The following is a 26,801-nucleotide window of genomic DNA, read 5'->3' on the forward strand; positions in this document are numbered from 1 at the left end:
TATAGAGTCCAATGTCGGGCATTTACTTCAAGATTTTTGTAAGTTTTAATATATATAGTGTGAGGCGTAAGCCTCATGCCAATGAGGCGAGGCGGGCCTCAAGGTGGGCCTCAACCAAGTTGAGGCGTAAGCCTCATAAAAAAAACTCGAGGCGTAAGCATCGAGGCATTTTTTACTGGAACAGCGCAAAGGCGGGCCTCAAGGCGAGCCTCATATTGCGCAATTTTAAACCATGCTGGAAACAACAGACTGCTCCTCCATGTCACTAGGTTCCCCCACACAAATGAAGCATATCATGTGGTCAATAGACTGTCAACCTGGTTTCCTGTCCAATCTGCATCAAAATAAAGGATTAATTTTCTATCTTCATTTTTCTTAAATAATAGCCCCTTTCCAGGAGTATTCTTGAGATATCTCAAGATTTAATATACTGCCTCCATGTGCTCCTTCATAGGATTACTTATATATTGGCTTACCATAATCACAGCAAACCCAATATCTGGACGGGTGTGGGAGAGGTATATAAGCTTTCTACAAGACATTGATATCTTCCTTTATGATGCAAGCAGAAAATTAGAAAGACCCTAATTTTGCAATCATACTAAAGACTTCCTAATAAAATAAGAAAATACACAAAAAATCAAAAAATACACCTTTTATAGGATCAAAAAGACGCTTCCAAACTTATACCATAAAAAAGCACAATTCAAGACAAATCCTAAACTTGCTTTTCATCGCTTGAGAATAAAGATACAAGTGACGTCGAATTTGTGGAGAGAAGAAAGAGGTAAAAAGCCGAGACGAAGGAGAGGACAAGCTCGCAAGCTTTCCTAGAGAAAGACGAAGAGAAGATGCATAGCTCGCAAGCTATCCTAAAAACCCTCAGGTTTTGCTCCAAAAATTATCACCAAAAACTCTCTTTTTATTCAAAAAAACATCTCAAGTGAGACAATTGGCAAGTTTCACAGCCAAGTGCCTCCTATTCCTATTGCTTCCCAATGCTTTGGCTTTGGTCTACAAACCATTATCCAAGCGCAACAAAGTGTTTAGTGTTTTCCGGCTGCCAGAGAAAACGACGAAGCTACCACCCTCAAAAGGAAGTTTCACATAATAACCCCAGAAAATCAATTACAAAAAACAAAGACTCAAATGAAAAGAACTAAACATGCATAATAATAAACTAAGCCATAACAACTGAACTCATAAGGGCTTGATAATTGATCTGTTATCAATGGCAATGTAGCACAGCTCCCTAATGAGCTCTGTAACTAGATGTTTAAAATTGGATAGATCATGCCAAAGTCCTACAACAACAACAACAACAACAAGCCTTTATGCCACTATGTGGGGTCGGCTACAAAAATCTTTTTTCTCCATTGTCCTGTTAAGAGTTAAATTCTCATCTAAATCTAATAAAGAAAGTTCATTTCTAATATTTTCTAACTAAATTTTGCTTTGTCTTGTAGAACTTTGGCTTAGAACATTCTTGAAGCGCTCTTTGTTGGCTCTTGTCAAGAAAAATAACTTCCTCAAAGTAGTGGGGAAACCAATTTACACTTCGTAGAAAATGCTAAAGAGACATATTATCACGATAAATGGCAAAGAAACAAAAAAAAAAAATGTAAACTACAGTTTCCTCTGCATTACCCACTTTTTACTTTGTTAGCAAACAAATCTGCCATAGGATATAGTTCATAAGGCATGAAATATATAAATCCGCTGCATGACTGAATAAAATTAACCAACTTTGTAACAAAAGATCCATTAACAACAACTATAAACGTACTTCCTCGCTATTTAAGCATTAGTCATAAAGAAGCATCCACCAAAAGATTTAGCAACACTTTCACGACCAAAGAAATGACATATTGCACCAAACAAACTAAAACACCTATATAAAATAATTTCACAATGTGCAAGAGTAGCGGAAGTGCTAACATGTAGCCAGGTTTGCAAACAAAAATGTAAGACCAACATGCAGTATGTCCTCACCAAAAAGAATAGCTGCTATCTTAAGCTGTCTATCAGGATATTTGGAGAAGAACCTGTACTCCTCGAATAGATTAGAAACCATGCACTCATAGATCTTCCGCTCTCTGTAATATCATTAAATATTCAGACTGGAAATTAAACAGATATCTCAAAGATAAACAAGCTTATCATGCAGAAAAATGAAGACGTGGCAGTCACAGAGTTTTTATGATTTTGAATTAACAAATAAGGTTTAAGCAAAAAAACAAAATGCATTTTACTTCAAGATGCCATTAGATGAGATGACAGGATTTGGGACAACATTAAAAAAAAATCAAATTTTCCATAAGGACAACTTGTTATTGGAAGCTCAAGGTTTAAAGAAGCACAAAAGGGCAAACTAGAAGCTCAACTGGGAGTTTGTGGTGCTTCTATAAGCATATAAAAACTATAAAATGCTAGAAGAACCAAATAAAATCAGCCAGTACAGGTAGCTGGGCCTGATACTGGTGAAAATTCAATGATGCAGTACCAAAAGAAGAAACTGGATATTACTATTGTTGCTGAGTAAATAGAAAATGAGGCTGTGGGGATGAAGGGAGAATGAGAGGTGGCAAATGCTAGCAGATGGTCAGGGGCATAAACTAAGTGAGTCAAGCCTTGATAGGGTTGAATTAATCCTAATATGAGCCAACCAAATCAAGTAAATCATGTTAAGTGGTGTATTTTTTTAAATGAAAGGATTGCTGATGGTTCTTAATTATGGTCGCTTTGATCTCTGGTCAAAAACTATAATCACCCCAAACTTTCTTTGATTAAAAGTAGAGAGGTTTTCCAAATTTTCATAAGCATTAAATTAGAGTACACGATTCTCAGACATGACATGGCGCTTTCTACAATTACCACATCACACATGACATTACTTTTATATTTAAATTCAAATATATTAACGAAGAACCACATTAGACGTGACATTAATTTATATTGAAACCTACAGCTTCATCAAAAAGTTAACTACCACATAACAAATGGCAATAACTTTTAATTTGAGCTCAAAGCCAATTATATTTAAAACATATTTATTATAATTGATTAATGTTCAACTATTTTATCAATAACTTAATAAATATCTCACAAAAAACATCACTGAATTTTAATTCAAACATATTAATTTCATTTTTAATTCAATTTATTTATCAACCTTCAACCGTTTTAGCCCATGTCAAAAATTTTTATAGTAAAACTCACAGAACAACTTTTTATTTTAATTTCATCATCCACAAGAGGGATACGTACGAGTTACAAACTATACGTGGAACAAACAATATGCTTTCATGGTCATTCAATCTAGATGTCACATAAAGAAGGAACACAGTGTGATAGCTAAGCTTATTAAAATTTCAATAGAAACATGTCCGTGTTAGTTCATAGCACAGTTCAAATACGGATCCCAAAAAATTTCTGCCATCATAGACAAGTTAAAGTGCACTTGCTATGCATTGCATCCAGATTTTTTGGGTAGGTTAGAAAATTATGTAATTATTTATATATTTATTCATTTTGAGGTGATTAGGGGCAATTATCCTAACTGATTTGTTGGAGTAATGTTTTATAAATAAGTTTTTGAATAGAAGTTCTAAATTTTAGAGCTATGATGCAAGTTGTCTGAACTCTAGAGGGAGATGGAAAGAGAACAAAGAGCAAGAAAAGATTGGCCAGATTGGATGAATTGATATCGTCAGTAAAATTTTATTGAAGATGAATAATCAAATTTCTAAAATTTACCCTATTCCTAATGATGCGGACATCCGACGGTGGATGTTAATCAAAGGAAGAGACGAAGATCGAGAGCCGAGATCCCTCCATTTTATTTTCGTTTATTAATTATATTTTTGATTTAATTATGTATTTTCTGTTTTTACTCTTACTTAATGGTTTTGTCTTATATAAGCCCAAGGGACAAAGTTGTCTTTTAGTTTCTTTTAAGGTCTATATATATAGAGGCTCTTGCTCTTGTATTAGACAATGATGGATTATTAATAAAAAAAAATTTCTACACTCTTATTATTTGGGAAGAACTTTGGTGAGATCCCTATGTGAGGGAAGCGTAGTATCCACCAGCCGCCGGATGTGTCTGGGCTCGTGGTTTGAAGTTATTAGGTGAGGACAGCGCAACACCCATCAGCTGCAGGAAGTGTCTAGGATCATGGTTTATCTTTCTTTCCCAACACTTCCTTTCTCCTTCTCTAATTCCCCTTCTTCCTTCTTCTAGCCGCCGCCCTAACCCCCTCTTTCTCCCCTAGCCGATTCTCCCTTGACCGCCGGCCAAACCCTCCATAGCCGCCGTCCAAGCTTCCCTCTTCCCCTCCTCCAACCGTCGGCCACTCCACCACCACCTCCTAGCCAGCCACCCCATCTCCTCCCATCCTCTTGGCCACCGGCTACCCCCTTCCTTCATTGGCTCCACAAATTTAGTCTTGCATTCAAAGCCTTTCCTATTTTAGCCCTCTTAATTTGGCAATGAATTCGAATTCAAAATTCAAATCAAATTAAATTTGAATTTGTTTCCTAAATTAGGATTCCTATTTTAGGAAATTTGCTTAAATTAGATCTGATTAAATTTCTAATTGGATTTGATTTAAATTAATTTTCCTAATTAGTAAATCTCTTTTAGGAAACCCCCCAAATCTCTCAAATCTGAAATTAAAATCAGATTTAATTCCCTAATCATATTTATTGCTTGGGTCCACATACATTGTATGTGTACACTTCTCCTCCCTCCCCTTATTCTCTTCCCTTCTCTATTTTAATTAATTCCTTCATAAAACTGGAACTCCATTTAAGGGATTAATTAAGTAACCCCTTCCCTCTCTTTTCCAATTAATTTGAAAATTCAAATTCACATGACCCCTCCCCTCCGATTTTACATCACCTAATCATACATTCATATAAATTGTTGAGGATTAATCTATGAACAAGAAGATTAGAAAAACATTATCTGTGAGTATAAATCTAAAATTTCGATGATTCAAACGCCATTGGATATCTATAAGTAAATTATTTTGGTCATAGTTCAATTAAATAATGATCATTGCATTATGGTTTAAATTGGATAAAATGTATTATATACATTTATAAACTTATTACATGTAGCATGAGTCACATGCTCATTGATGCTTGAGTATATTGCAATGGCATGCTCGTTGTCAAAAGGATGAGAATGATATTTAGAAATAACAATATGACCATGAGGGCAATTGAATGATGTCCTTGTATGCTATATAGAAGGAAATTTTGGAAGATTATAATCTATCTCTAAAAGGAGTATTTAATTCATGAGATGTAATCATTTGTGGATGGAAGTGTCACACTAACAATGAATGAGAACTACATAAATGCTTGGCTCCATCAGTGTGTTGGAATTTTGTGAACTCATGGTAACACCACATTTTGGTTGTTCTGTTGGCATGAAGTTAATGCATGCATTAATTATTGAGTTATGATGATCAGATGATGAATGATTGTTGGACTGAATGTTGAAGCTATTACAACTAGGTGATCCCGCATGAGGGTAGCAAGTTGTCAAGCACAACATCTATGAACCATAGTTTTGTGAACCGTGGAGAAAATGCACAGGTTTAAGCAACGCTGCACCAACGAGCAGATCAAGATGAGATAATGTGAGCTCCTGTACCCATCATAAATCGTGTGAATAGTCGGTGTTGCCAACATGCCACCGATTATTGACTCCATTACTAGTTTGCAGCCTATATTTTAAACCATGTGACTGTGACACTAATAGGTGTGGCTGTGGCAATTTTACATTTTTAACCTTAATGGATTGACTCATTCATAGGTGAATGTCGCTATCATAGCATCTTGTTGACAAACATGCTATTCTTGATAAATCTATCATTTTACCTTTCATGAAGTGAATTAGTAAGGGAAACAAAGTACAAGAAGCATTTTTGTTTGTCCTAGGTCTTGGTGGTTGGAAGCGGAATAACCCCTGAACTTTGGTTTGCTCACCCATTATGATTATTTTATATGTAAAATTATTTATTTGGGCTGGTGATTTAATGATAATTTATATCAGAACTATACAAAATACAAAATAATCTGAACGGCTTACGTTTCTTACTCTCATTTTTTTTATTCTATCCATACATTCCAATATGGTGTGTTTAACCTATTTGGGGGCATAACAGCAAGTGAGTTCACTAGTTTGTTTTTCTTTATAAATGTCACATATTGATATTTTTCTCCAATGTCACATATTGATATTTTTATCAAATGAACTTACTTTCATTTTTACTTTCAGCCTCTTTATGCAGTATCAATAATCTGTAACACACCCTCTCATGGTATCATCAACTGATGTAAGTATTATGCAATAAAAAAGTGGACGCAATTTACATGCAGAAGGCTATTCATAAATCATCATGAAATGTAAGTATATGGAATGAGAAAATGTACATGAAAGCATTATTTCAGAAGATAAACTTAAAATAACAATCAAGACCAGCAGTTATTGTGAACCCAATGTATCTACCCACCTCCTTTCAGAAGATTCTTTGAAACGAGCAAGCATTTGAACCATGTCTTCAACTGTACGCTCTCCAGCAAACATTTGTTGAAAATAAGCATTTGCTTCTGCCTCAATCTCATTCGTGCTCCAATCAGAATTGTTTACAGAGCTTTGATTTTTTGCAGTAAACAGAACAAAGAGCTTATTTAATTCTTCAGAAATTTGGAAAGAAACTTGCCCAGAGTGGGCTTGAAGAACCTGCAATGTGGCGTATAAGTATGACTTTGAAGTTCTGAAGTGCAAAAAAATGATCACATATATATATATATATATATATATATATATATATATAAAATTAAGCCTGCAATAGAAGACATAACTTTTCCTTAATATTCAGCGCCCTCTCATATTAATCCTTGTCCTATCCTAAAAGCAGGGCAAAACTCTTTCTTGGTGCTTTTAAAATAAAAAAGCAAGCAAGCAAAAAATGCAATAGCAAGAGGAATGCAAAAAGTAGAAAAATGGCTACTGAGGAAAAAAAAGGCATTACTGGAGTAGGTAAGCCTCTTTTTCCTTTGGCCTTTGTTTATTTTAAAATGAGAGGCTTCCAGCATTTAGAAAGAGATATCATGCTAAGATAATATTGAGTCAAGCCTGAGCAACCCATCCCAAACTTACCGTAGAATATAATATATATATATATATATGCCTGCCAACTTGTGTTATTAGAAATGTGCGTTAGGTACCAAGCAAAGCGATGTACAAGCCCTGCACATAATTTACATAAAAGGAACAAACATGCAGCAAAGCAAGCAGAAAGCAACGTACTTTCGCATCGCATCATAGGACTACATGCTCAGTCCCCAACTCAAAATGAAATCATAGTTCAAATTTCATGGCTTGGTTCAGCATCTGCCACAATAACAAGGACATAAGTGCTTAATTCTCATTGGTTCTATAAGTATTTAAGCCTCTACTTTCTCCCACCTAGTTGCTTCTTGGTGGTTCTCCTTTGCACACTCTTTCATTTGTTAGTTTTCCTATCGTGCTCATTTTTAGCGCTAGAGACTTCTCACTCACAAACTTATTTTCAAAAATAATTCTAGATGTATCATCTATACCACTTGATGTCTCATATTCAGAATCTCTCACCCTATGTTGCCTCCAACACTCATTCTTGACAGCATCAAATATAAATATTATATATATATATATATATATATATATATATATATACTACTTCCAATTTTTTCCCTCTTATAATAGGAATGCTAAAAGATGTATAAGAAAAGAAAATATAGAAGTGAAATTTTAAAAAGAAAATGATTATCTTATTATAGATAAATTAAATGAAGTAAAACAAAATAAAATTCATAACAATTTATGCATATTATTTGTTTTTTATTATTTTATAATTTCATAATCTGAAAAAAAAATCATTATAATATAACAAACTTAGATTAATAAAACAAGAGAATCCTAAGATAGAAAAATATTAACAACTAGTTTATTTCTTCTTACTGAATGATCAATTTATTACAAGATTATTCATTTCATAGCCATGATTAATTAGTTAAATTTTGTAACTTAACTTTCTTTGAGCTTGTGCCTTTTTTTTAGTTAGCACGCATAAATATTTTCTGCCTTGAAATCATTTTACTAGGCAACATAATTATTAAAAATGGTTAAATCAAATTTAATTTATGATCTTACTGTGCTATAATCAAAAAAGAAATATGAAATGGAACAAAATCATACAAATGTTAATCATAGCTGTCACATGTCAATTAGATAGAGTTATATGAATAGTTTTTCTTTAGCGTTGTTGGCCCCTAAAACTCTAGTGGGCTTTACAAACAAAAGAGTTACGGAAAAAAATTTGCATTCTCAGCGAAGGCGCCGCACATGTGTTGATCAGGCTGATCCAAATTATGTTCGACTTCTTTGGGTCGATATGACTTTATTTACATAGGATTGGACATCATACATGTCAATACCTCCAGCAGAGAACAATGGTTCAACTAGAACCTCGATTTATTTAAGTCTTTTTGCAAAATGAATGAATTGTTATACAATAACAACAACAGCAAGCCTTTATCCCATTACGTGGGGTCGGCTACAAGAATTATTTTTTTTTCTCAATTAGTTCCTATTAAAAGTGCAATTTTCATTTAAATCTAATAAAAAAAATATATCATTTTTAATGGAAAAATGAATTGTTATGAGGTACTTAATTTAGATATTGTAGGTAGATGACCACTGACATGCCAAGTTAGGTTAATCAACCAATCCTAGCTATGTTTGATAGCTCAACGGCGGCGATCTTACCTAATCTATATAGTAGAAAGACTACAACAATAGCAATAACAAGATTTTATCTCACTACATAGGGTCTGCTTTGTATTATATTAATAGTCAAATTCACATTTAAATCTAATAAAAATATCATTCCTAATACCTTCTAATCAAATCTTTTTAGGACTACCTCTACCCTTCTTAACATGACTGGATCTAATACATCTACTCTCCTAACAAAGTCATTGAAAGACCAACATTTATACGACCAAACCATCTAAGGTGACTCTCTCTAATTTTATCTGCCACTGGAGCTATTCCAACCTTTTTATGTATATATTGTTTTGTATTCTATATCTAAGTGTAAAGTCACTCATTCACATGAGCATCCTCATCTCTGCGACACTAAACTTAATTTTATGCTTTTCTTTTAATGACTATTATTCTGTGCCATAAATCATTGCAAGTTCCACCATCATCTTATAAAATTTTTGCCTAAGTTTGAAGGGTAATTGTCTATCACACAACAGGTTTGATGCATTCCTCCACTTCAGCCATCCAACTTAAATTCTACTAATAATATCCCCCATCTATTTCATTCTCGGTTTGAACAATAGACCCAAGATATCTAAAACATGCACTCTTATTGAAAAAGATAAGGGAATATATGAAAAAGTCAATTTGTGGCCTCACTAAAAAAAAAATTGGCTCCACCACTGCTTCCTCTCTATAATTCTTCATCAAACCTCTCAACAAACATAGTAGAAAGAATGTTTCATATGTATTAAACTCATATTGGGAAGTAATTTCCATGAGTTAATAAATTGGGCCGCTGTTAAAAGTAATGTGAAAAAAAAAAAAAACTCACAAAATAAATTCAGAAGTTTTAAAATAATGTATATAGAGTTCTTATATTTCATTTTTTCAACATCAATTCATAGAGGATAATCATCATATATGAGCATGTAAAGAGATACACCTTAGATTATTTTCTATTGCATAAATAATTTCATCCACATTTATATTGCCAATTAAATTAGTGAAAAAAAGTGCTTAATCATTTTAGTAATTTATTTGAAAATATTATAAATTTTTCATATTAGAACTTTCTGCATGCATTCGTGCTTGCTGTTACAAATAGAATTTTGTAGCCTAAATGTAAAAAAACAATGGCATAAATTCAGAAAAAGAACCTTCAAGAATATAGATAATGCCTCCTGGTATGCACTCATAACAGAAGTTCTGGATTGGTCCATAGAGCCATCAGGCATATCATTCCCCAAATTAGATAGTTCTGCAAGAAACTTAAGGCAATCCTGCAGAGGAAGAACACTCCATTTATTACTACTATGGAACATAACCCAACAGGCAATGCAAAATGCTACAAAAAGCATCACCTGAAAAAAGGAATCTTTGTATGTGTTTAAATTATCATTTAGCCATTTTTCTAGAGCTGCCTGCTCCTTCCTAAAAGCAATAGTAGCTAATTTGATGCCAAAAGGAAAAGGAGCCGCGTCCAATACAGTTGCTAAAATCTACAAAAAAAGCATATAAGAACAAGAACCAAGAAGAAAAATAAAATAAAATCCCACCTTCCCCTCCATGTGTATGCAGTAAAACAAAGCAGATATAGGTAATGAACATGACGCATGGATCTAACATGCAAAAAAATAAAAAGCAGCAGTTGAAAATCTAACATATGGAAGTAAGCCGACTAAAGGATCCATTATGTGATACAGAGCTAAAAATATACAATAATAGAGACTACAAGTCACAAATTTACAGCTCGCTAAATCAGCTGGTAAATAACATATATGGATGCAGCAGCATGCGCATTAGGAAATGTACATAAAATAAAGAGAAGCCCTCATAGAACCACACCTGTTAAAAAACAGACATAGCTTGTGAATAAGATAAAAGAACGCAAGAGAATGAACAGTATATATACATATGCCGCACAAAACAAAAATAGCATTTCAAGAACCGAACATGTAGAAGTATGGTAATTATAGGATTTACTTGGTGGCACAAATTTACAGCTCACTAAATCATCTGGTAAAAAACATATATAGATTCAGCATGCATAAAAGTTTGGACTAAATAAGGGGACACCAAACAAGTTCCATGGAGTTACCACATATTATATGAAGATCCTCCTTACAATTTCACCACCATTGCAGCAGAGGCCGAATGAAGACTTGGATAACAATTCTTAATATACAACAACAACAAAGCCTTTATCCAAATACGTGGGGCCGGATACATGAATCATTTTTCTCCATTGGGTCCCAATAAGAGTCAAATTGATGTGAATCAAACAGGAATTGCTTGCGGAAATTAAGATGAAAGTAATTAAAGCGTTGCCAACACAAATTTATCACCAATAAAATAAAGGATTAAATGTATTCTAGGTAATCAACTTGCTTAGGCGAAGAGTTGCTTGGAGATAACCAAACAATTCATAAACATTCAAAGATAAAAGAACTACTTAAATGCTCATAACAAAAATCCCACGATTAATAATGAGAAAATTCACCTCGAGCACCTTCTCACTCAATCACTCTTTGGCTTTTAGCGGAGAAGAAATAACCACGCGAAGATGGAGAGCACCACTACGGAAAAGGAGACGAAGGACTTTGTTATCGGAGAGGTAGCCGCCGGTGGAGGAGGTGGTGGATGGCGCCCGGTGATTGTCCAAACGTAGTCTTGAAATTGGCGGTCAATGACGCACACAAGTGATGGGAGAATTCGCTCCAAGTATTCACCAACTGTGTCTTCGTGCTCAAACCCCGCGTCGAAGAACGGGGATCGTAGGATGTTGAGACTACCGTCGGCATTGAACACAAGCCCCCACTCAAATTTGGGATCCGCCATTCAACATTGAGAAGGGGACGGGAAGAAGAAAAGAAAGGAGGAGTTGGGCCGTGGCTAGGGAGAGACTTGGGGAAAATCTGAATTTGCATTTCAAATTTTCATGGATTGGAAGGAGAGGTTATTTGATCATTATAGTCTCCCTAAATTATATTAAAGAGGGGGGCGGCTATTAGGGGGAAATTAAGAGGTTAATTAGTGGGTGCTTAGGTGGCAAGGAGAGAGAGAGTATGCTAGCATGGGTGGCCGGCCAAGCAAGGATAATAGAGGGGAAATTTGGTTAATTAATGGGGCCCACGGAGTTAATTAAAAACTGATTTTTAAATTTCATATTTTAATTAATTAGGGAAGGTTTCCTAATGGAGAAAAGAAGAGGGGAATTCGAAATTTGAATTCATACGAAATTGGGCCTCAATTAAATTCGTTCTTAATTGTGGTAAGCAATTTAGGAAAGAATTCATGAGGGTGTTTATTGTGAAAATTCAAATTTCAAAGAGGGAGGGGGCGGCGGGATTTCTCTAGTGGAAGAGGGCTGGGCTTGGGGTGGACGGCGGGACCTGGGTGGGCCGGCTGCTGGCTTGGTCGGCGGCAAGGAGGGATGAAGGGGGGAAATCGGCGGGTTCTGGGGAAAAGGGCTGGATCGGCTGCACAGGGAGATGGTAGGGAGAGAAGAAAACAACAAAAAAAAAGTAAAGCCAAGAGCTCACCACTGTGGCTGTTGGGTATTTCGGGTGGAATCTCTCCTTGGTCTCCTCACTTTCTCTCAAGCTCTCAAGCAAGAAAAGAAGAATGAAAATCTCAGAATTTTTATTAATCAAACATTAAGCTCATACAATAGGAGGAGACCTCTTATAAAGGCCTCAGAAAATAACATGACTCAAATGCTCACCGGGCTACAACAAAGACTAAACCTACATAAGGGCAAAATAGTAAACTAAGGCTTGAAATAAAAGATACATAGAAAATAACATAAGATGACATGGCAACATCAGAAATATAAGCTCCCAATCGTAGCCGTCGATCTACGATTCCTTCGCCAGTAGACTTGCCTAAAATGTCTGTCGATGACCTCATCACAAATTCTCATTTAAAACTAATAAAAATAAGTCATTTTTAATACTACCAAGTCTTTTTAGGTATACATCTACCTTTCTTAACATAGATCGGATTTAATACATCTACTCTCCTAATAGGGGCATCGGATGGCTGGCAATTTATGTGATCAAACCATCTCCAATCTTATCTGTTACTAGAGCTACTCAAACATTTTCATATATGTACTCATTTCACATTTTGTCTCTATGTGTAAAGTGACTCATCCACTTGAGCATCCTCATCTCTACAACACTTAATTTTATGCTTCTCTCTTAACGGCCAACAAACTACACCATAAAGCATTGTAGTCTCAACACCATCTTATGAAATTTTCTCTTAAGTTTAGGGATACTTTTCTATCACACAACAAGCCCAATACATTCCTCCACTCCAACCATCCAACTTGAATTCTATCAATCATATCCCCATATATTTCACCGTCTCTTTGAACAATAGACCCGAGATATTTAAAATATGCACTATTTTTAATGACTAGATCACCCAATGTAACAATACCACCGCTACACCTATTACCACTAAAATTACACTTCATCTATTTGATTTTAGATATACTCAAACGAAAACCTTTGGACTCTAAGATAGACCTCCATAATTCAGGTTTTCCTTGTAGTCCCTCTCTAGTCTTATCAACAAGAAGAATATCATCAATGAAAAACATACATCAAGGTACATCCACTTGCAAGTGTCTAGTAAGAACATCCCTGACTAAAGCAAAAATATATGGGTTTAAAGATGATCATTGATAATTCGATTGAAATACGAAAATAATTGGTCAAACCACCTTGTGTTTGAACACAAGTAACAACTCCTGCATACATATCCTTAATGACTTGAATATAAGTATTATTAACTCCTTTCTTTTCTATAACTCTCCATAGCACATCTCTTGAAACTTTATCATATGCTTTCTCTAAATCAATAAATATCATATGAAGATCTTCCTTAATCTCTCTATACTTCTCCATCAATTCTCTCAACAAATGTATAGCTTCCATGGTAGACCAACAATTTGTACCATAAAGCATTGCATCCATGACTAAAACAAAAAAATATGAACTTAAAGTTGACCCTTGATGTAATTCAATATAAATAGAAAATGCTTGATCAAACAACCTTGTGTTTGAACACAAGTAACAACTCTTGCATACATATCCTTAATGACTTGAATATAAGCATTATTGACTCATTTCTTTTCCATAACTCTGTATAACACTTCTCTTGAAACTTTATCATATACTTTCTCAAAATCAATAAATATCATATTTAGATCTCCTTTCTCTATACTTCTCCATCAAACCTCTCAACAAATGTTTATGCCAATGTGGATTATAAAGTAAAACAATTAAAGCTCTCTAAAAATATATGCATGCCTAACTTACACTCTGCACCATGCATAGCCTTGGAAGAGACATAAAGGACAATTGATAATAAGGTATCAGTGATAACAGGTTAACTCACATTGCAGCAAACTAAGATGGATAGCATATACTCAGAAGCTCTACCAAGAAAAAAAAAATGCTCCAAATCCTGTAGGTTTGTTTCGTAGGCAATTCAGTTTTCATCTCTTAAGAAGAATAAGATGGAGAAGAACAAGATTTCTTTATCAATGGCTGTGATGTTGTACCTGATAAGCTTGATGCGGATATCTAAAGCTGAATAGTGATACTCTACCTAATCTAACCTTGAAAGTTTTTTAATAAAAGATTTCACAAAAAATCCACATAATCAATCAAGTTCACTGGCTCAGCACTTTTCATGCTCTCAAAATCATCATAGACATCAATCTTGCATGATTAAAAAAACCTCAAAACAAACTGGGAGTTGGGATTAAAATTTCCCTTTCAGCAAAACACACCCGCTACTTTTCCAAATCATTTATGGCTTTGGTAAATTATTACAAGCAGAAATATTTATAAGCCCATTATGGCTGCCTATCCCTATTAAACCACTACCATTGACATTATGACTAGAATCCAGCAATTCTCCATGATCAATCACTAGAATCAAGAGTTTATTTCAATTTTACAATACTTATAACTCTTTGAATATTTCACATTTTTATTTCTTAGCTTTTTAATGCTTTTGGAGAAACCATTCAATATTAGAATCCTCATCAGACAAACCACAAGATTTTAGTCTTGTCAGCTAATAGATCAATTTGAACCAAAGATCAGTAAATTCAGGGATCCTTTTGTTGGGCTTCTCCTTTTTCATAAATTACGTTGTGAAGCTCTAGGCAGAAACATGCCTTATGAAGCAAATACAAAAACTTTTCTAAAAACAGTGTTTTTTTAAATTTCTTGAGAGGCAACTCGGCATTTTTTATTCAAATGAGATGCACCAGCTTTGAACTTCAGAAGCTGAAACAAATCAGATTTTAAAGGTGTTCTTTGGAGTTAGGAACAGCTGTCAGACAAGAAGAAGACCAAGTTTGGCACAAAAGAAAGTACGCAACATTTTAGATTCAGGACTGATAAAAAATCAGATCTACCTTCAGCTCTTGGCAAATATCCAGTATTCTCAAAAGGGAACTTGGATCTGTGTAAACATCAAGAAATCTTCGTAATACCAGATTAGGATTAGCACGCCAAACATAATGAATCAAACTAGTCTTCATAGGATCCTTTAGCATTGCAGGAAACAAAACTGAACAGACTTCAGACTGGAGGAAGTTGTACGTAGTCTGCAAAAGCAAGCACAACTTCATAGTAGCTTCAAATAAATGCTACAAGTCATTGTGATAAGCTATTCAAGGCTTACGCTGATGTGTGAAATTGCTGCAAGTAGAACTTCAGGACACTGACTGAAGGGTTGCTCAAGCATCATGCGAACAGTACTTCCATGTCCCCTCTCAGCCAACTCGCACAAAACCTCCAAGAGATCTAGACATAACCATGCCTGATTGCCCTCTTTATTTGCAAATTGAAATGAATCTGAGTGAATCTACAGGAAATTTTAAAATAAAGGTTAAGTAACTAGCCAAACATGTAAATTCCTAGATTAAAAAAAAACAGTTAAAGTTACCAAGTGCCTTGAAGAATGTGCAAAGGTAAAAACATCAGGTCGAGCAGACACGGCATGCCTTAATAAAGATAACTGCCCTTCTGCATTTCTCCAGACATACCCACAAACAGCATGAAGAGGAAATGGATCCTAAAGAGTTTATTCCCATCCATCAGAAGAATTCAAAAGTTGCAATAATATCAAAGTAGAATGCTTCATAAACAACAAACCTGGCAAGCTTTTCTATATATAGACATTAATAAAGAAAATGATGCTTCATCAGGAATGTTAAATCCTTCATGATCCAGATTCTCCATGACATTCACCCAATTGATTGTAGGAGCCTGAGATTCAATCAGCAACATGAGTAACATAAGTTTACACTTCTTGGCCTGTTCACTACCACCAAAATGAAGTTTCAGTATAATGGACTCACCAGTTGCCTTATTGAATCCACAAGAACATCAACATTCCAAGAGTTAAAGGAAGATGATTCACATGCCAAGCTGCTGCCAACAGCTGAGCAGAATGTATAATGTATGTCTTGAGCATCTTCCAGACCTGTTCTGGTTGAGAAAATTGTACTGATCAACCTGGCAACTGTCACCTCACTTAGAGGTAGAAAATGAGAGAGCATCTCTTTGCAATGTAAAGTGTTAGAAGTACATGCATAGCCAAGTTCCCTCATGATATCAGCCATGCTCATTTCCTTTTCCATCTCAGCTAAAACTGCCTCAAAATCATTATCAGAACATTCAAAGAATGCATCTAAATGCCTGTACAATGTGAAAACCAGATGCAGTAAGTTCAGCCCAATATTGAAAAAAGCAAGAATATCTATAGAATTCCATGTTTGAAGTACCTCAGCATATTGGCTTCACATATATCATCTGCCAGAGCTGAGGCTCCTACCAAAAAAGACCTATCTTGTGTAGGTATCAATGACAAGATTTTTGTAAAAGAATCTGAATGCTTTGAAAGGCCCTCCGACCAGTATAGAAACATGAAGATATCTTGAATTTGCTCATTAAAGTCCGAAGACGTAGGACTTGAGCAAAGTTCTTCAATTTGAACAATGCAAAAGTTTTGGCCTGAAATAAACATCAAATGATAAATAAGTATTAACAGAGAGGATATGCAGATAAAACTAAATTACATTTAGCACAACTACTATTGACAAAGAAAGCATAATCTTCTTTGTACCATCATCCCATTCCTGCTTTCAAAAAAAAATCATCCCCTTCCTGCTTTGCATCGGTTGTGAATCAGCAAGACCTGTTGATGACCGTAAATCCCATGGAAACAATTTTCTATAGAGCACAAAAGGAAGGAAGGGTATTCGGGTAACTGAATATTACATCTCTACCGCCACAATCAATTATGATTTAGATTAGTAGGAAGGACATAAAGAGAGGCAGTTTTATCACATCCCATTTAGGATTAAGCTTGGAAGAGTACAAGAGTGAGGAATGAACGATGTCACAGGGAGGAAAGGAACAAGAATAATGTGATCAACCAATGTTGATGCCCATCATCACTCGTCTTGCCTTTATCTTTGTACCCGAACACAAATGTCATTGATCAGTGCTACTGTCAGTGCCTACCCTTGGCTCACTAGGCAATCAATCATTTTTGCAAACCTAAACTTAGGTTTATTTCTATATACTCAAACCCTAATTTATAAATTTGTATAATTTATTTAATCAACTCAGAACTTCCAGAGTTGAACATATAATTATAAGCTTTCTATTACTTAAGTTCAACTTGATTAGAATACATTGCAAATACTTAACATCATCATCAACAACAACAACGTTAAGCCTTTATCCCACTACGTGGGGTCGGCAACATGAATCCTTTTTATGCATTGTGCCTTACTAAGAGTCAAATTCTCATTTAAATCTAATAAACAAACATCATTTTGAATACTTTCTAACTAAGTTTTTTTAAGTTTACCTACCTTTCTTAACATAGATCGGATCTAATACATCTACTATCCTAACTGGGTCATCGGAAGGCCAATGCTTGGTGTGACCAAACCATCTAAGGCGACTCTCTCTATTCTTATCTACCATTGAAGCTACTCCAACATTTTCACGTATATAATTGTTTCACATTCTGTCTCAAAGTGTAAAGCCACCCATCCACCTGAGCATCCTCATCTCTACAACACTTAACTTAATTCTATGCTTCTCTTTTAATGGCCAACATTCTGCTTCATAAAGCATTGCAGGTGTCACCGTCATCTATAAAATATTCCCTTAAGTTTAAGGGGTACTTTTCTATCACACAACAAGTCCAAAACATTCCTCCACATCAACCATCCAACTTGAATCCCCATCTATTTCACCATCGCTTTGAATAATAGACCCAAGATATTTAAACGTGCACTCTATGACTTGATCACCCAACGTCACAATCCCACAACTAGATCTATTAATACTAAAATTGCACTCCATGTGTTCAATTTTAGATCTACTCAAACAAAACCTTTAGACTCTAAAATTGACCTCTATAATTCAAGTTTTCCTTCCACTCCCTCCCTAGTCTTATCAACAAGAAGAATATCATCAATGAAAAACATACATCAAGGTACATCCGCTTGCAAATGTGTTTAGTAAGAACATCCCTGGCTAAAGCAAAAATATATGGGCTTAAAGTTGATCCTTGATAATCCAATTAAAATAAGAAAATAATTGGTCAAACTACCTTGTGTTTGAACACAAGTAATAGCTCCTGCATACATATCCTTAATGACTTGAATATAAGCATTATTAACTCCTTTCTTTTCTATAACTCTCCATAGCACTTCTCTTGAAACTTTATAATATGCTTTCTCTAAATCAATAAATACATATCATAAGAATATCCTCCTTACTGTCTCTATACTTCTCCATCAATTCTCTCAACAAATGTATAGCTTCCATAGTAGACCTACCCTGCATGAATTCAAATTGATTTTGAGAAAAATTAGCATCACATCATAACCTATGTTGAATTACTCTCCCATAATTTTAATGTATGATACATTAACTTAATTCCTCTATAATTCACACACTCTCGTGCATCACCTTTATTCCTAAAAATAAGAACCAACACACTCCTCCACTCATATGGCATATTTTGTCATAATATTCAAAAATTTAGTAAGCCAAGAAATTCTTTGATCTCCTATATATTTCCACACCTCAATTGAAATATCATCAGGTTTCACTGCTTTTTCACGCATTATTTTGTTTAAAACCTTTCCAAAATTGATTTTACTTAACATCCAAATGCAAAAAAATAGTTTTCATATTATTTACTTCATAGTCAACCAAAGAAACAAACAGCTATGAGAAATCATGATGCACTGCATTCACACAAAGTATTCTGAAAGTAAATTTGGAATCTTGCTATCAAACAACCACTAAATGCTAGGTAAAAGTAAAAAATCTAAATAAGATCCGTAAGAAATCTCATATATATATATGCAAAAGATTCAATCTTTTTGAAAAAACTGCCAAAGTACTCGGGCTAAAATGAAATTCACCGTGAATTACAATAAATGGTCAAACAATAACTCATTATAGCAAAATATGTATTCTTACCTATGATTTTCAAGTCTATATTTTCTGATTCTGATAATGCAAGACCAACTCCAACTTTCTCTGCATTGGACAGCCTCAACGTATTTGAAAGATCTACCAAGAATCCCTCACTCATTGATGTCAATCGCAATGACTCGCAAAAAATCGTACTGAAATTTGGCCTATGTAATAGATGCTTGAAAATAGCGGACACAAGATCCAGCTGTGGCTGCAGATTGGGGTGTCCGCCACTGTAATTCAGCATATCTAAGCAACTTTGAAGCAATAGAATGCTGCCTTCACATCCATAATCTTCATACTGGAAAACAAGGAATGTGCAGGAAATGTTAGGAATAAATTCCATGAAGTAAATCAGTTCAATAATCTTCGCTGACAATGTAAAGAATAAAATAAAGAAATGAAACAAATAACATAAAACATAAAGACACCTAATCAAAAACATAATTAGCCATAGAGACGTGTATAATCATTTTTTTACAGCATGGTTGCATGTTTAATCATCACAAAGGCAATGTCACAATATAGCCATGGATGGAACTTTGAAAGACCCAAATACATCTCCTGAAATCATTAAAATGGCAAACAAGCCTTGCGGATTTGAAGAAGATTTTTACTGTTTCATTTGCATGGTTAACTCTATACCTGTTATTTCCTTCTTTATATAATTTCATGTCATCACTTCTTTCACGCCAATCCTAATGAATCTTGGATACTTAAAAAGATTACCATCAATGCAATAGCACAATGTTTAAATTCCTATAAGGGTTTTCTGTGCTACAGAATACCTAAGATAATACAAGACGTTTAAAATAAGTATTGAGTAATATTTGTACTCTTTAATTTTCCACAAGGTCAATGACACAAGACCAAGTAAATGCCAATGATATGTATAGTATTGATTACTACTTTTTCAACAAACAAATCTAAATCAATGAGGTGAGCTCATTTTAGGCGGACAGCAGCCACATGGAGCATAAAATAGTTATATAATGGTTAGTCTGGTTATAAATCTTGAATAAAAAGTTCTTCTGATATTACCCAGTCCTAGCACAATTAATTAGTTTTCTCAGGCACTTATATATATCCCGCATCTTGTAACATTGTTGGCATTGTCAAAAAGTAATTAAAGAGTCCTGTATCCCAACTCATTTTTTGTTCTAAAAGATTAAGGAAGCAAGCTAACAACAACTGCAATATTGAATTTAATTAATCTTAAAGCGTCCTGTATCCCAACTCACCTTTTGTTCTAAAAGTGATTAAGGCAGCAAGCCAACAACAACTGCAATATTGAATTTAACTAATCCTAATTATACTTACAAATTAGATAAGCATAGAAAACAAACTTACATAAAATTATTTAATATGCCTCCATCACAAACAAATAAAATAAAGCTAATCATAAATTTTACCTGTACTTTCAAAATTTATGAATTAAAGTACCAAGTAACATAACAAAAGTTGCATTGGAATTGCATCAAGTGCCTCAAGGTTACAGTCAGAATGCAAAGGGTACGGTACGGTACGCATGCTAAGGATTTAATAAAATGTGAGTGATGATGTTAATAACTTGGCTCGTGCATATCAATGAAGACTGGCCAACTAGAAAATCACCTTATAGTCAACTAAAAATAAAATTTGAAATGATAATTTCTGACAAAGCAAATTGAAGGCTTGACAATATGGAACAAAGATGCAAGTTTTTAAGGCATCATATCTATGAAGAAAAAAATATACATTAACTGACATTATTTTACAAGCCTCACAAAGCAAAATAATGTTTAAATGGCTCCCAAAAGGCTATGATTATGATTGAGGAGCAATATCACTATGTTTTATGCCATGTAGTGGAAAATCCAAGCATGGTCAAGCCTTAAAAGAAGAATTCCCAAAAATTTCTCATCTTGTCTCTCCCCCTTACAAAAGTGGCTCCTCCCCTTCATGACACAACACCTTTATGCATGATAATTTCATACAACAATCATTTCTCTCTCCTTTCTAAATTTATGGCACCTCTAAAATTCAAAAAGAGGAGACCATGGCTTAAATTATGGAATAGTTACACAAATGGAGCCAAATTATGGAGTGGTTACTGGTTACACAAATAGAGCCTTTAATGTAAGGATGTCATGAAGATTTCGGCCATGCGTCATCTTATCTCACCTTCCATCAATTTGTTGCACCTCGTGAAGAAAACAAAAGTTTTAAATTCAAAAGAAGAGTACCCATGGGTTAAATTAAGAATTCAACAAAAAAACATTAATGGAAAAAATTTGAATTCAAATTGGACGACTCTATGCATGTTGTATTTCGGCCAAGTATGTCTTACATTAAGGAAAATTACATAAAAGAAGCATTAATAGAAAAAAATCAAAATCCAAATTAAAGAAGGCATGGTTGGCCCTATGAAATTGGCACTTGAAAATTCAAATGCAAGAAGTACATAACAGGCTCCATAAGAATTTTTATTTAATTGTTTTTATCATGTAATTACCATGAAATTCTAACAAATATTTGGTAGCATTGTATTTGAAAATAGCTTGGGTTATATGACGTAGATTGCTTTGAGCATGTCTTAGGCAGGGCTACAAAGCCTTTGTCCATAAAATATTATTTTTTATTTTATCTTTAAACATGAATGAAGATTGCATGTATTTTTCTTTCATAATTTGCATTTCTTTGTCCATACTACACGCCTTTTATCCTCTCTCATAACCACTCCAATTTCTAAATGCTTAGTCTTGGCTTCAATTATTTCACAATGGACAAGACCCACTCTAAGTATACATTCAATCAACCACGACTGGTTGACATGCCTTCATCTGCATATTAGGTAAGTAACTATTCATGAAATATTTAAGTGTTCTATGGTCATGGTTGACAAACTAAAAATGGCTTCACTACCAGAATCAACTTTCCATACTAATTTGGTGAGGGATTGCTCTTCACCTTCCATCCCTTATCACTTGATACCCCAGAGGAAGATATTATCAGGGGTTTTGTTGGTAGTTGCATTACAATAATTCCTGAAAATTTTTTGATACCTTTACATATAAACTTGATGTGAAAGTGTGCATCCCATTTTAAAAACCAACTTACATAATCGTCATTTAAGGTGGAATAAAGATGTAAATTTCCTTTTAATGAACAATGACTAACAACAAGGGTATTTGAAGAATTAATCTGCAAGATGGTGTGCACGAATTGCACCCTCCTACTTGACTGCATAATGTGATGTCTAAGCAATCAAATAAGGTTCAATCAAACGAAGGGTTAGCCTACAATAACTAAATGCATTCCTATATTCCCATGAAGAGTGCTTCACAACAAAGGCTATATGGGGTACTAAAAACCCACGATAAAGCAATAAAAAATGGGGTTCATGGCATTCTTTCCCAGCTGAAACAACTCCCGCGTCCTCTTCCAACCAATCACCGCAGCAGCAACGAGGGGCACGCTGGAATCAGTTAATAAGGTCATACGAAAAGACTAAGTTACAAGAAAACGTATTCTTGTATAAAATATACGGAGCCACACAAAATTTCCTGCGGATAAATTTACGATCCTACGTCAAACTGACGGCATCGGAAAAGAGGTTAGGGTTAGAGAGACCATAGCCAAAACAACATGAACTGCAAGAAAGATAAAGCTCGGATAGTACCCGAAAAAAAAAAATTCATGCTTGCGTACCTGGCAAAGCTCGCGAAAAAGCGAATCAAAAGTGGAAGAGTTCGCACTCTGCAGGAGGAACCGTATCTGACTGGATAGAGTGGAAGAAAATGGAAGCATGGTGATGCTTCCGAGGGGGATTTTCCGACTAGGAATCGTGTATGAAAGAGGCCAACGAGAAACTGTTTAGGGTTTTCGCCGATCGGAGAGGGGGTAGCTCGCACACAATCGACGGTAATTGTGCTGCATTTTATCGGGTGTAGGAATTTTTCAGCGCATTTGCATAACCAGGTCGACGCCTTTTTTTATCGGTGGTTTTTTTTTTTTACTTAAATAAAATATATTTACATCCTCGATAAATAAAATATATCTTTAAAAAAATATATCTTAAAAAAACGCAAATATATATATATATATATATAATTTATTAATGAAAACAAAACAATATATATTTGACAATTGAAATATAAAAGCATAATTATGAATTATGATAGATATAATTTGATTATAATTAACTCTATTTAATTCATAAATGATACATGATCATAATTATTTGAATTAAATTATGATCATCTAAATTGATTTTAATAGATTTATTGTGAAAGTATATATTTTTATAAGATGAACTCAACCACATAAGAAATACATTGATCTAAGTCCAACTTTATCAAAGTCAAGCACCTAAAAATATATAATTAGAACTTAATAACATCATAAGGGAACAATCTATGGATCATATGTGCATATGATCAAAATGAGCATAAAGTGGAAACCAATGGGTCTAATATCACCAAATGGAAAATCAACGAGCCTAAAATCGCCCATTTTTGATGGATTTATAGAAAAATGGGAGAATATTTATAATCTTCTTTTACATGATGGATTATTTTAGTTGGATTGCTCCATGGTTTATATCTTACTAGATTTTTCATATAAAAACACATGCATCATTTTATTTTCTTTTATTTGTGTTTGATTGAATCTACATGAAATGCTAAGGGGTCAAGCTCACATTCAATTATACTCTCTTAATTAGGATCATTGTCACCCTTCATCAAAATTCTAATCATAATAATTATCAATGACTCCTCCATCTCTCGTGGATTTGCTAAAATAAGGGAGAGACTCGTAAGTACTTTTAAAGATTCATCTTGAATGCTCTCCAAAACTTAAAAGTTTGTCATGAGGAATTATAAAGCAGTTTTTTTATGACTCCACTCTATGCTTTTTTGCTCATCATTAATATGATATATATTTAGTTGTTATGTTAATCTTATCAATAATATTGAATCATAAATTACCAGAAATGAGATCATCAATGCCTATCGAAGCCAATTTAAATAGCCATTCAATAAATATAAGAATATTTAAGGTGTTACTAAAATATCATAGTGAAGAAAATATGAGTAGCAATGGAATCATTATCTCCCTCCTTGATTACATTAATAGCAACATGAATAAAGACAAAAGAGAGAGAAGAAACCTTTAAACACATCATGAGTTAATATTTTGATATATGCATGGTATGTGAAAATTATTAAGTGGCTAAATCCGCCAAAATCAAACTAAGAGAATCAAAAGCAATATTGACATTTCTACTATGGTTGTGACATACAACTGAGGTGTGTAAACAACTTAACAAGGAAATTGAGAGAATAATTTAACAAGTTAACCTCATTGATTCATTTAAAACTAATCCCCTTTTATTATCACCAATCCCCTAACAACTAGCTAATTTGATTCAAAACAGTTAATTCAGTGTCAACATACAATATCATTATTTGGAGACCTCTCAATTAATAAATAGTTTCACTACAGGAAAATCACTCATTACTGTCGGTTTCTTCCGGTGGTTATCATTAGATTTCCAGCTATTTTGTAAAACACCGACAGCTTTTTGGAGGTTCAAAAGCCGCCGGTAAAAACCGCGTAGGAAACCTTTTTCGGTGGCATTTTTCCGGCGTTTTTTTTTTTCACGGTGATTTTCTGGCGGTTTATGCCGCCTGTTAGTTTCTGGCGGTCAGAGCGCCGATGACTGCCGGTTTTTTTATCAGCGGCGTACTGGCGTTCAACCGTCGGTATAGTTATCGTCGTTATAACAGCGTAGACCGCTGGTAAACCGCCAGGGATTTTACCGACGATTTACTGGCGGTCATAACCGAAGGAATTGTAGGTGGTGAGACCGCTGACGTATCGCCGGTGTACCGCCTGACACCATTGGCAAACTGCCGGTATTTACCGACGATTTTAGTAAACTTCTGGCGGCTATTTTTAACCGTCCGATATTTACCAGCGGTTTAAGCGCCGGAAACATGTAGCATTTGAAAAAAAAAATTGTCAGTCTCCCCTCTATTTTACTGATTTTCACCCTAAACTCTAAACCTGCATAGAAAATACAATAATTTTCACAAATTTAAGCAACACGCCACTATAGTCAATCACAACAATTATCACAAATATATTCATTAAAACATGTTTTTCTGGAGCCCGGTTTCACGCAGGAGCCGGGAGCGGGGCGAGATCTTTGGCCTTGCAGTGGGGGCGAGATCTTCGGCTGGAGGGAGCGTCTCCATAGCGAGAGTGCGGAGGAGACGGGGGCGAGTGTTGCGCATGAGAGAGAGGAGCAGGCGAGTAAATGAAATGGAAGGCTCGGGACGGCTCATTTTAGGGTATTTTCTGGCAGGGTTCCGGTGGTTTAAATCGCAGGAAATTATTTAGTTAACACCGACGGTTAAAAGTCGCCGATAAAGCGCCGGTAAAGACGGGGGCGAGTGTTGCGCATGAGAGAGAGGAGCAGGCGAGTAAATGAAATGGAAGGCTCGGGACGGCTCATTTTAGGGTATTTTCTGGCAGGGTTCCGGTGGTTTAAATCGCAGGAAATTATTTAGTTAACACCGACGGTTAAAGTTGCCGATAAAGCGCCGGTAAAAAATAATACCGACAGGTTAACTGACGGCTATTGGACAACCACTATTTCCAGCGGCTCTGAATTAACTTACCGCCGATAAACACCGGCGGTCAAACCGCCGATTACGCCGTCATTATTACCGGTGGTTACAGAACTGTCGTTCTAGACCGCTGGTAATTAATGAATTTCCTGTAGTGTTTTATTACTTTTATGCCACACCTCAACATAAAGTTTTAAACTCCAATTGGGGTTAGTGCAGTATGTGAAAAGCAACATAAATTATAATCATATTTGTTGACCTCATTATTCGAGATACACAATTTTTCCCCACCAATATTATCTTAGATAAGCTTAGCCACTACCATCAGTAACATTTAATGTAAGAAATTTTGACATTTTGGACAAAGACACACTCAAGGATCCTTACCTAATGAGAACTTGCTACATATTAGATATAAAAAACCTAAAATTTGAAAATTATTTTTAAATAAAATTTTGAATTTACGTTTGAACTGGAGCATAGCGGTGCAGTGTTTGCTTATGTGACGTTATACTGGATAGCATAGCGGAGCCAGAAATCACCTTCGCGGCATTAGAGGCTTTGTTCTTTATTAACTCTAAAATGGCATGCAACACTGCATCACCAGGTCAGAGCATCGTTGCATTAGACACTAAAATTGATTAGTTGATATATTTTTCTCTAAATATCCCTCACCACCACCATCCCTCCCCTCACTCGTGTTTGATTGGCCAAGAAGGAACATAAATAAGGGGAAGAGAAGGAGGAGAGAGAGATAAAGAGGAGAGAGAAAGTTTATCGGGGCTTTTTCATCTATTGTTCCTTTAATAAAAA

The 26,801-nt window shown here is 34.9% G+C and overlaps 1 protein-coding gene across 3 annotated transcripts in view; it reads right to left on the reverse strand.

The window, feature by feature from the left end:
- The window catches only part of LOC110113164 (CCR4-NOT transcription complex subunit 1), a 54,246-nt gene extending 30,917 nt beyond the window's left edge, over positions 1 to 23,329 (reverse strand). For all 3 annotated transcript variants that reach the window (XM_020845614.2, XM_020845613.2, XM_020845612.2), the window contains exons 1-12: positions 23,062 to 23,329; positions 19,375 to 19,672; positions 16,647 to 16,875; positions 16,221 to 16,560; positions 16,015 to 16,128; positions 15,806 to 15,934; positions 15,542 to 15,724; positions 15,273 to 15,464; positions 10,192 to 10,329; positions 9,988 to 10,110; positions 6,528 to 6,757; positions 1,993 to 2,096 (exon numbers count right to left, since the gene is read on the reverse strand). In XM_020845614.2, the coding sequence (XP_020701273.1) occupies positions 1,993 to 2,096; positions 6,528 to 6,757; positions 9,988 to 10,110; positions 10,192 to 10,329; positions 15,273 to 15,464; positions 15,542 to 15,724; positions 15,806 to 15,934; positions 16,015 to 16,128; positions 16,221 to 16,560; positions 16,647 to 16,875; positions 19,375 to 19,672; positions 23,062 to 23,160 (2,179 nt within the window). In that variant the 5' untranslated portion in view covers positions 23,161 to 23,329. The remainder of the gene's footprint in view (positions 1 to 1,992; positions 2,097 to 6,527; positions 6,758 to 9,987; positions 10,111 to 10,191; positions 10,330 to 15,272; positions 15,465 to 15,541; positions 15,725 to 15,805; positions 15,935 to 16,014; positions 16,129 to 16,220; positions 16,561 to 16,646; positions 16,876 to 19,374; positions 19,673 to 23,061) is intronic.
- Between the last annotated feature and the right edge of the window lie 3,472 nt (positions 23,330 to 26,801).

Source organism: Dendrobium catenatum, unplaced genomic scaffold, assembly GCF_001605985.2.
Source record: "Dendrobium catenatum unplaced genomic scaffold, ASM160598v2 fragScaff_scaffold_706, whole genome shotgun sequence".
Lineage (NCBI taxonomy): Eukaryota > Viridiplantae > Streptophyta > Magnoliopsida > Asparagales > Orchidaceae > Dendrobium > Dendrobium catenatum.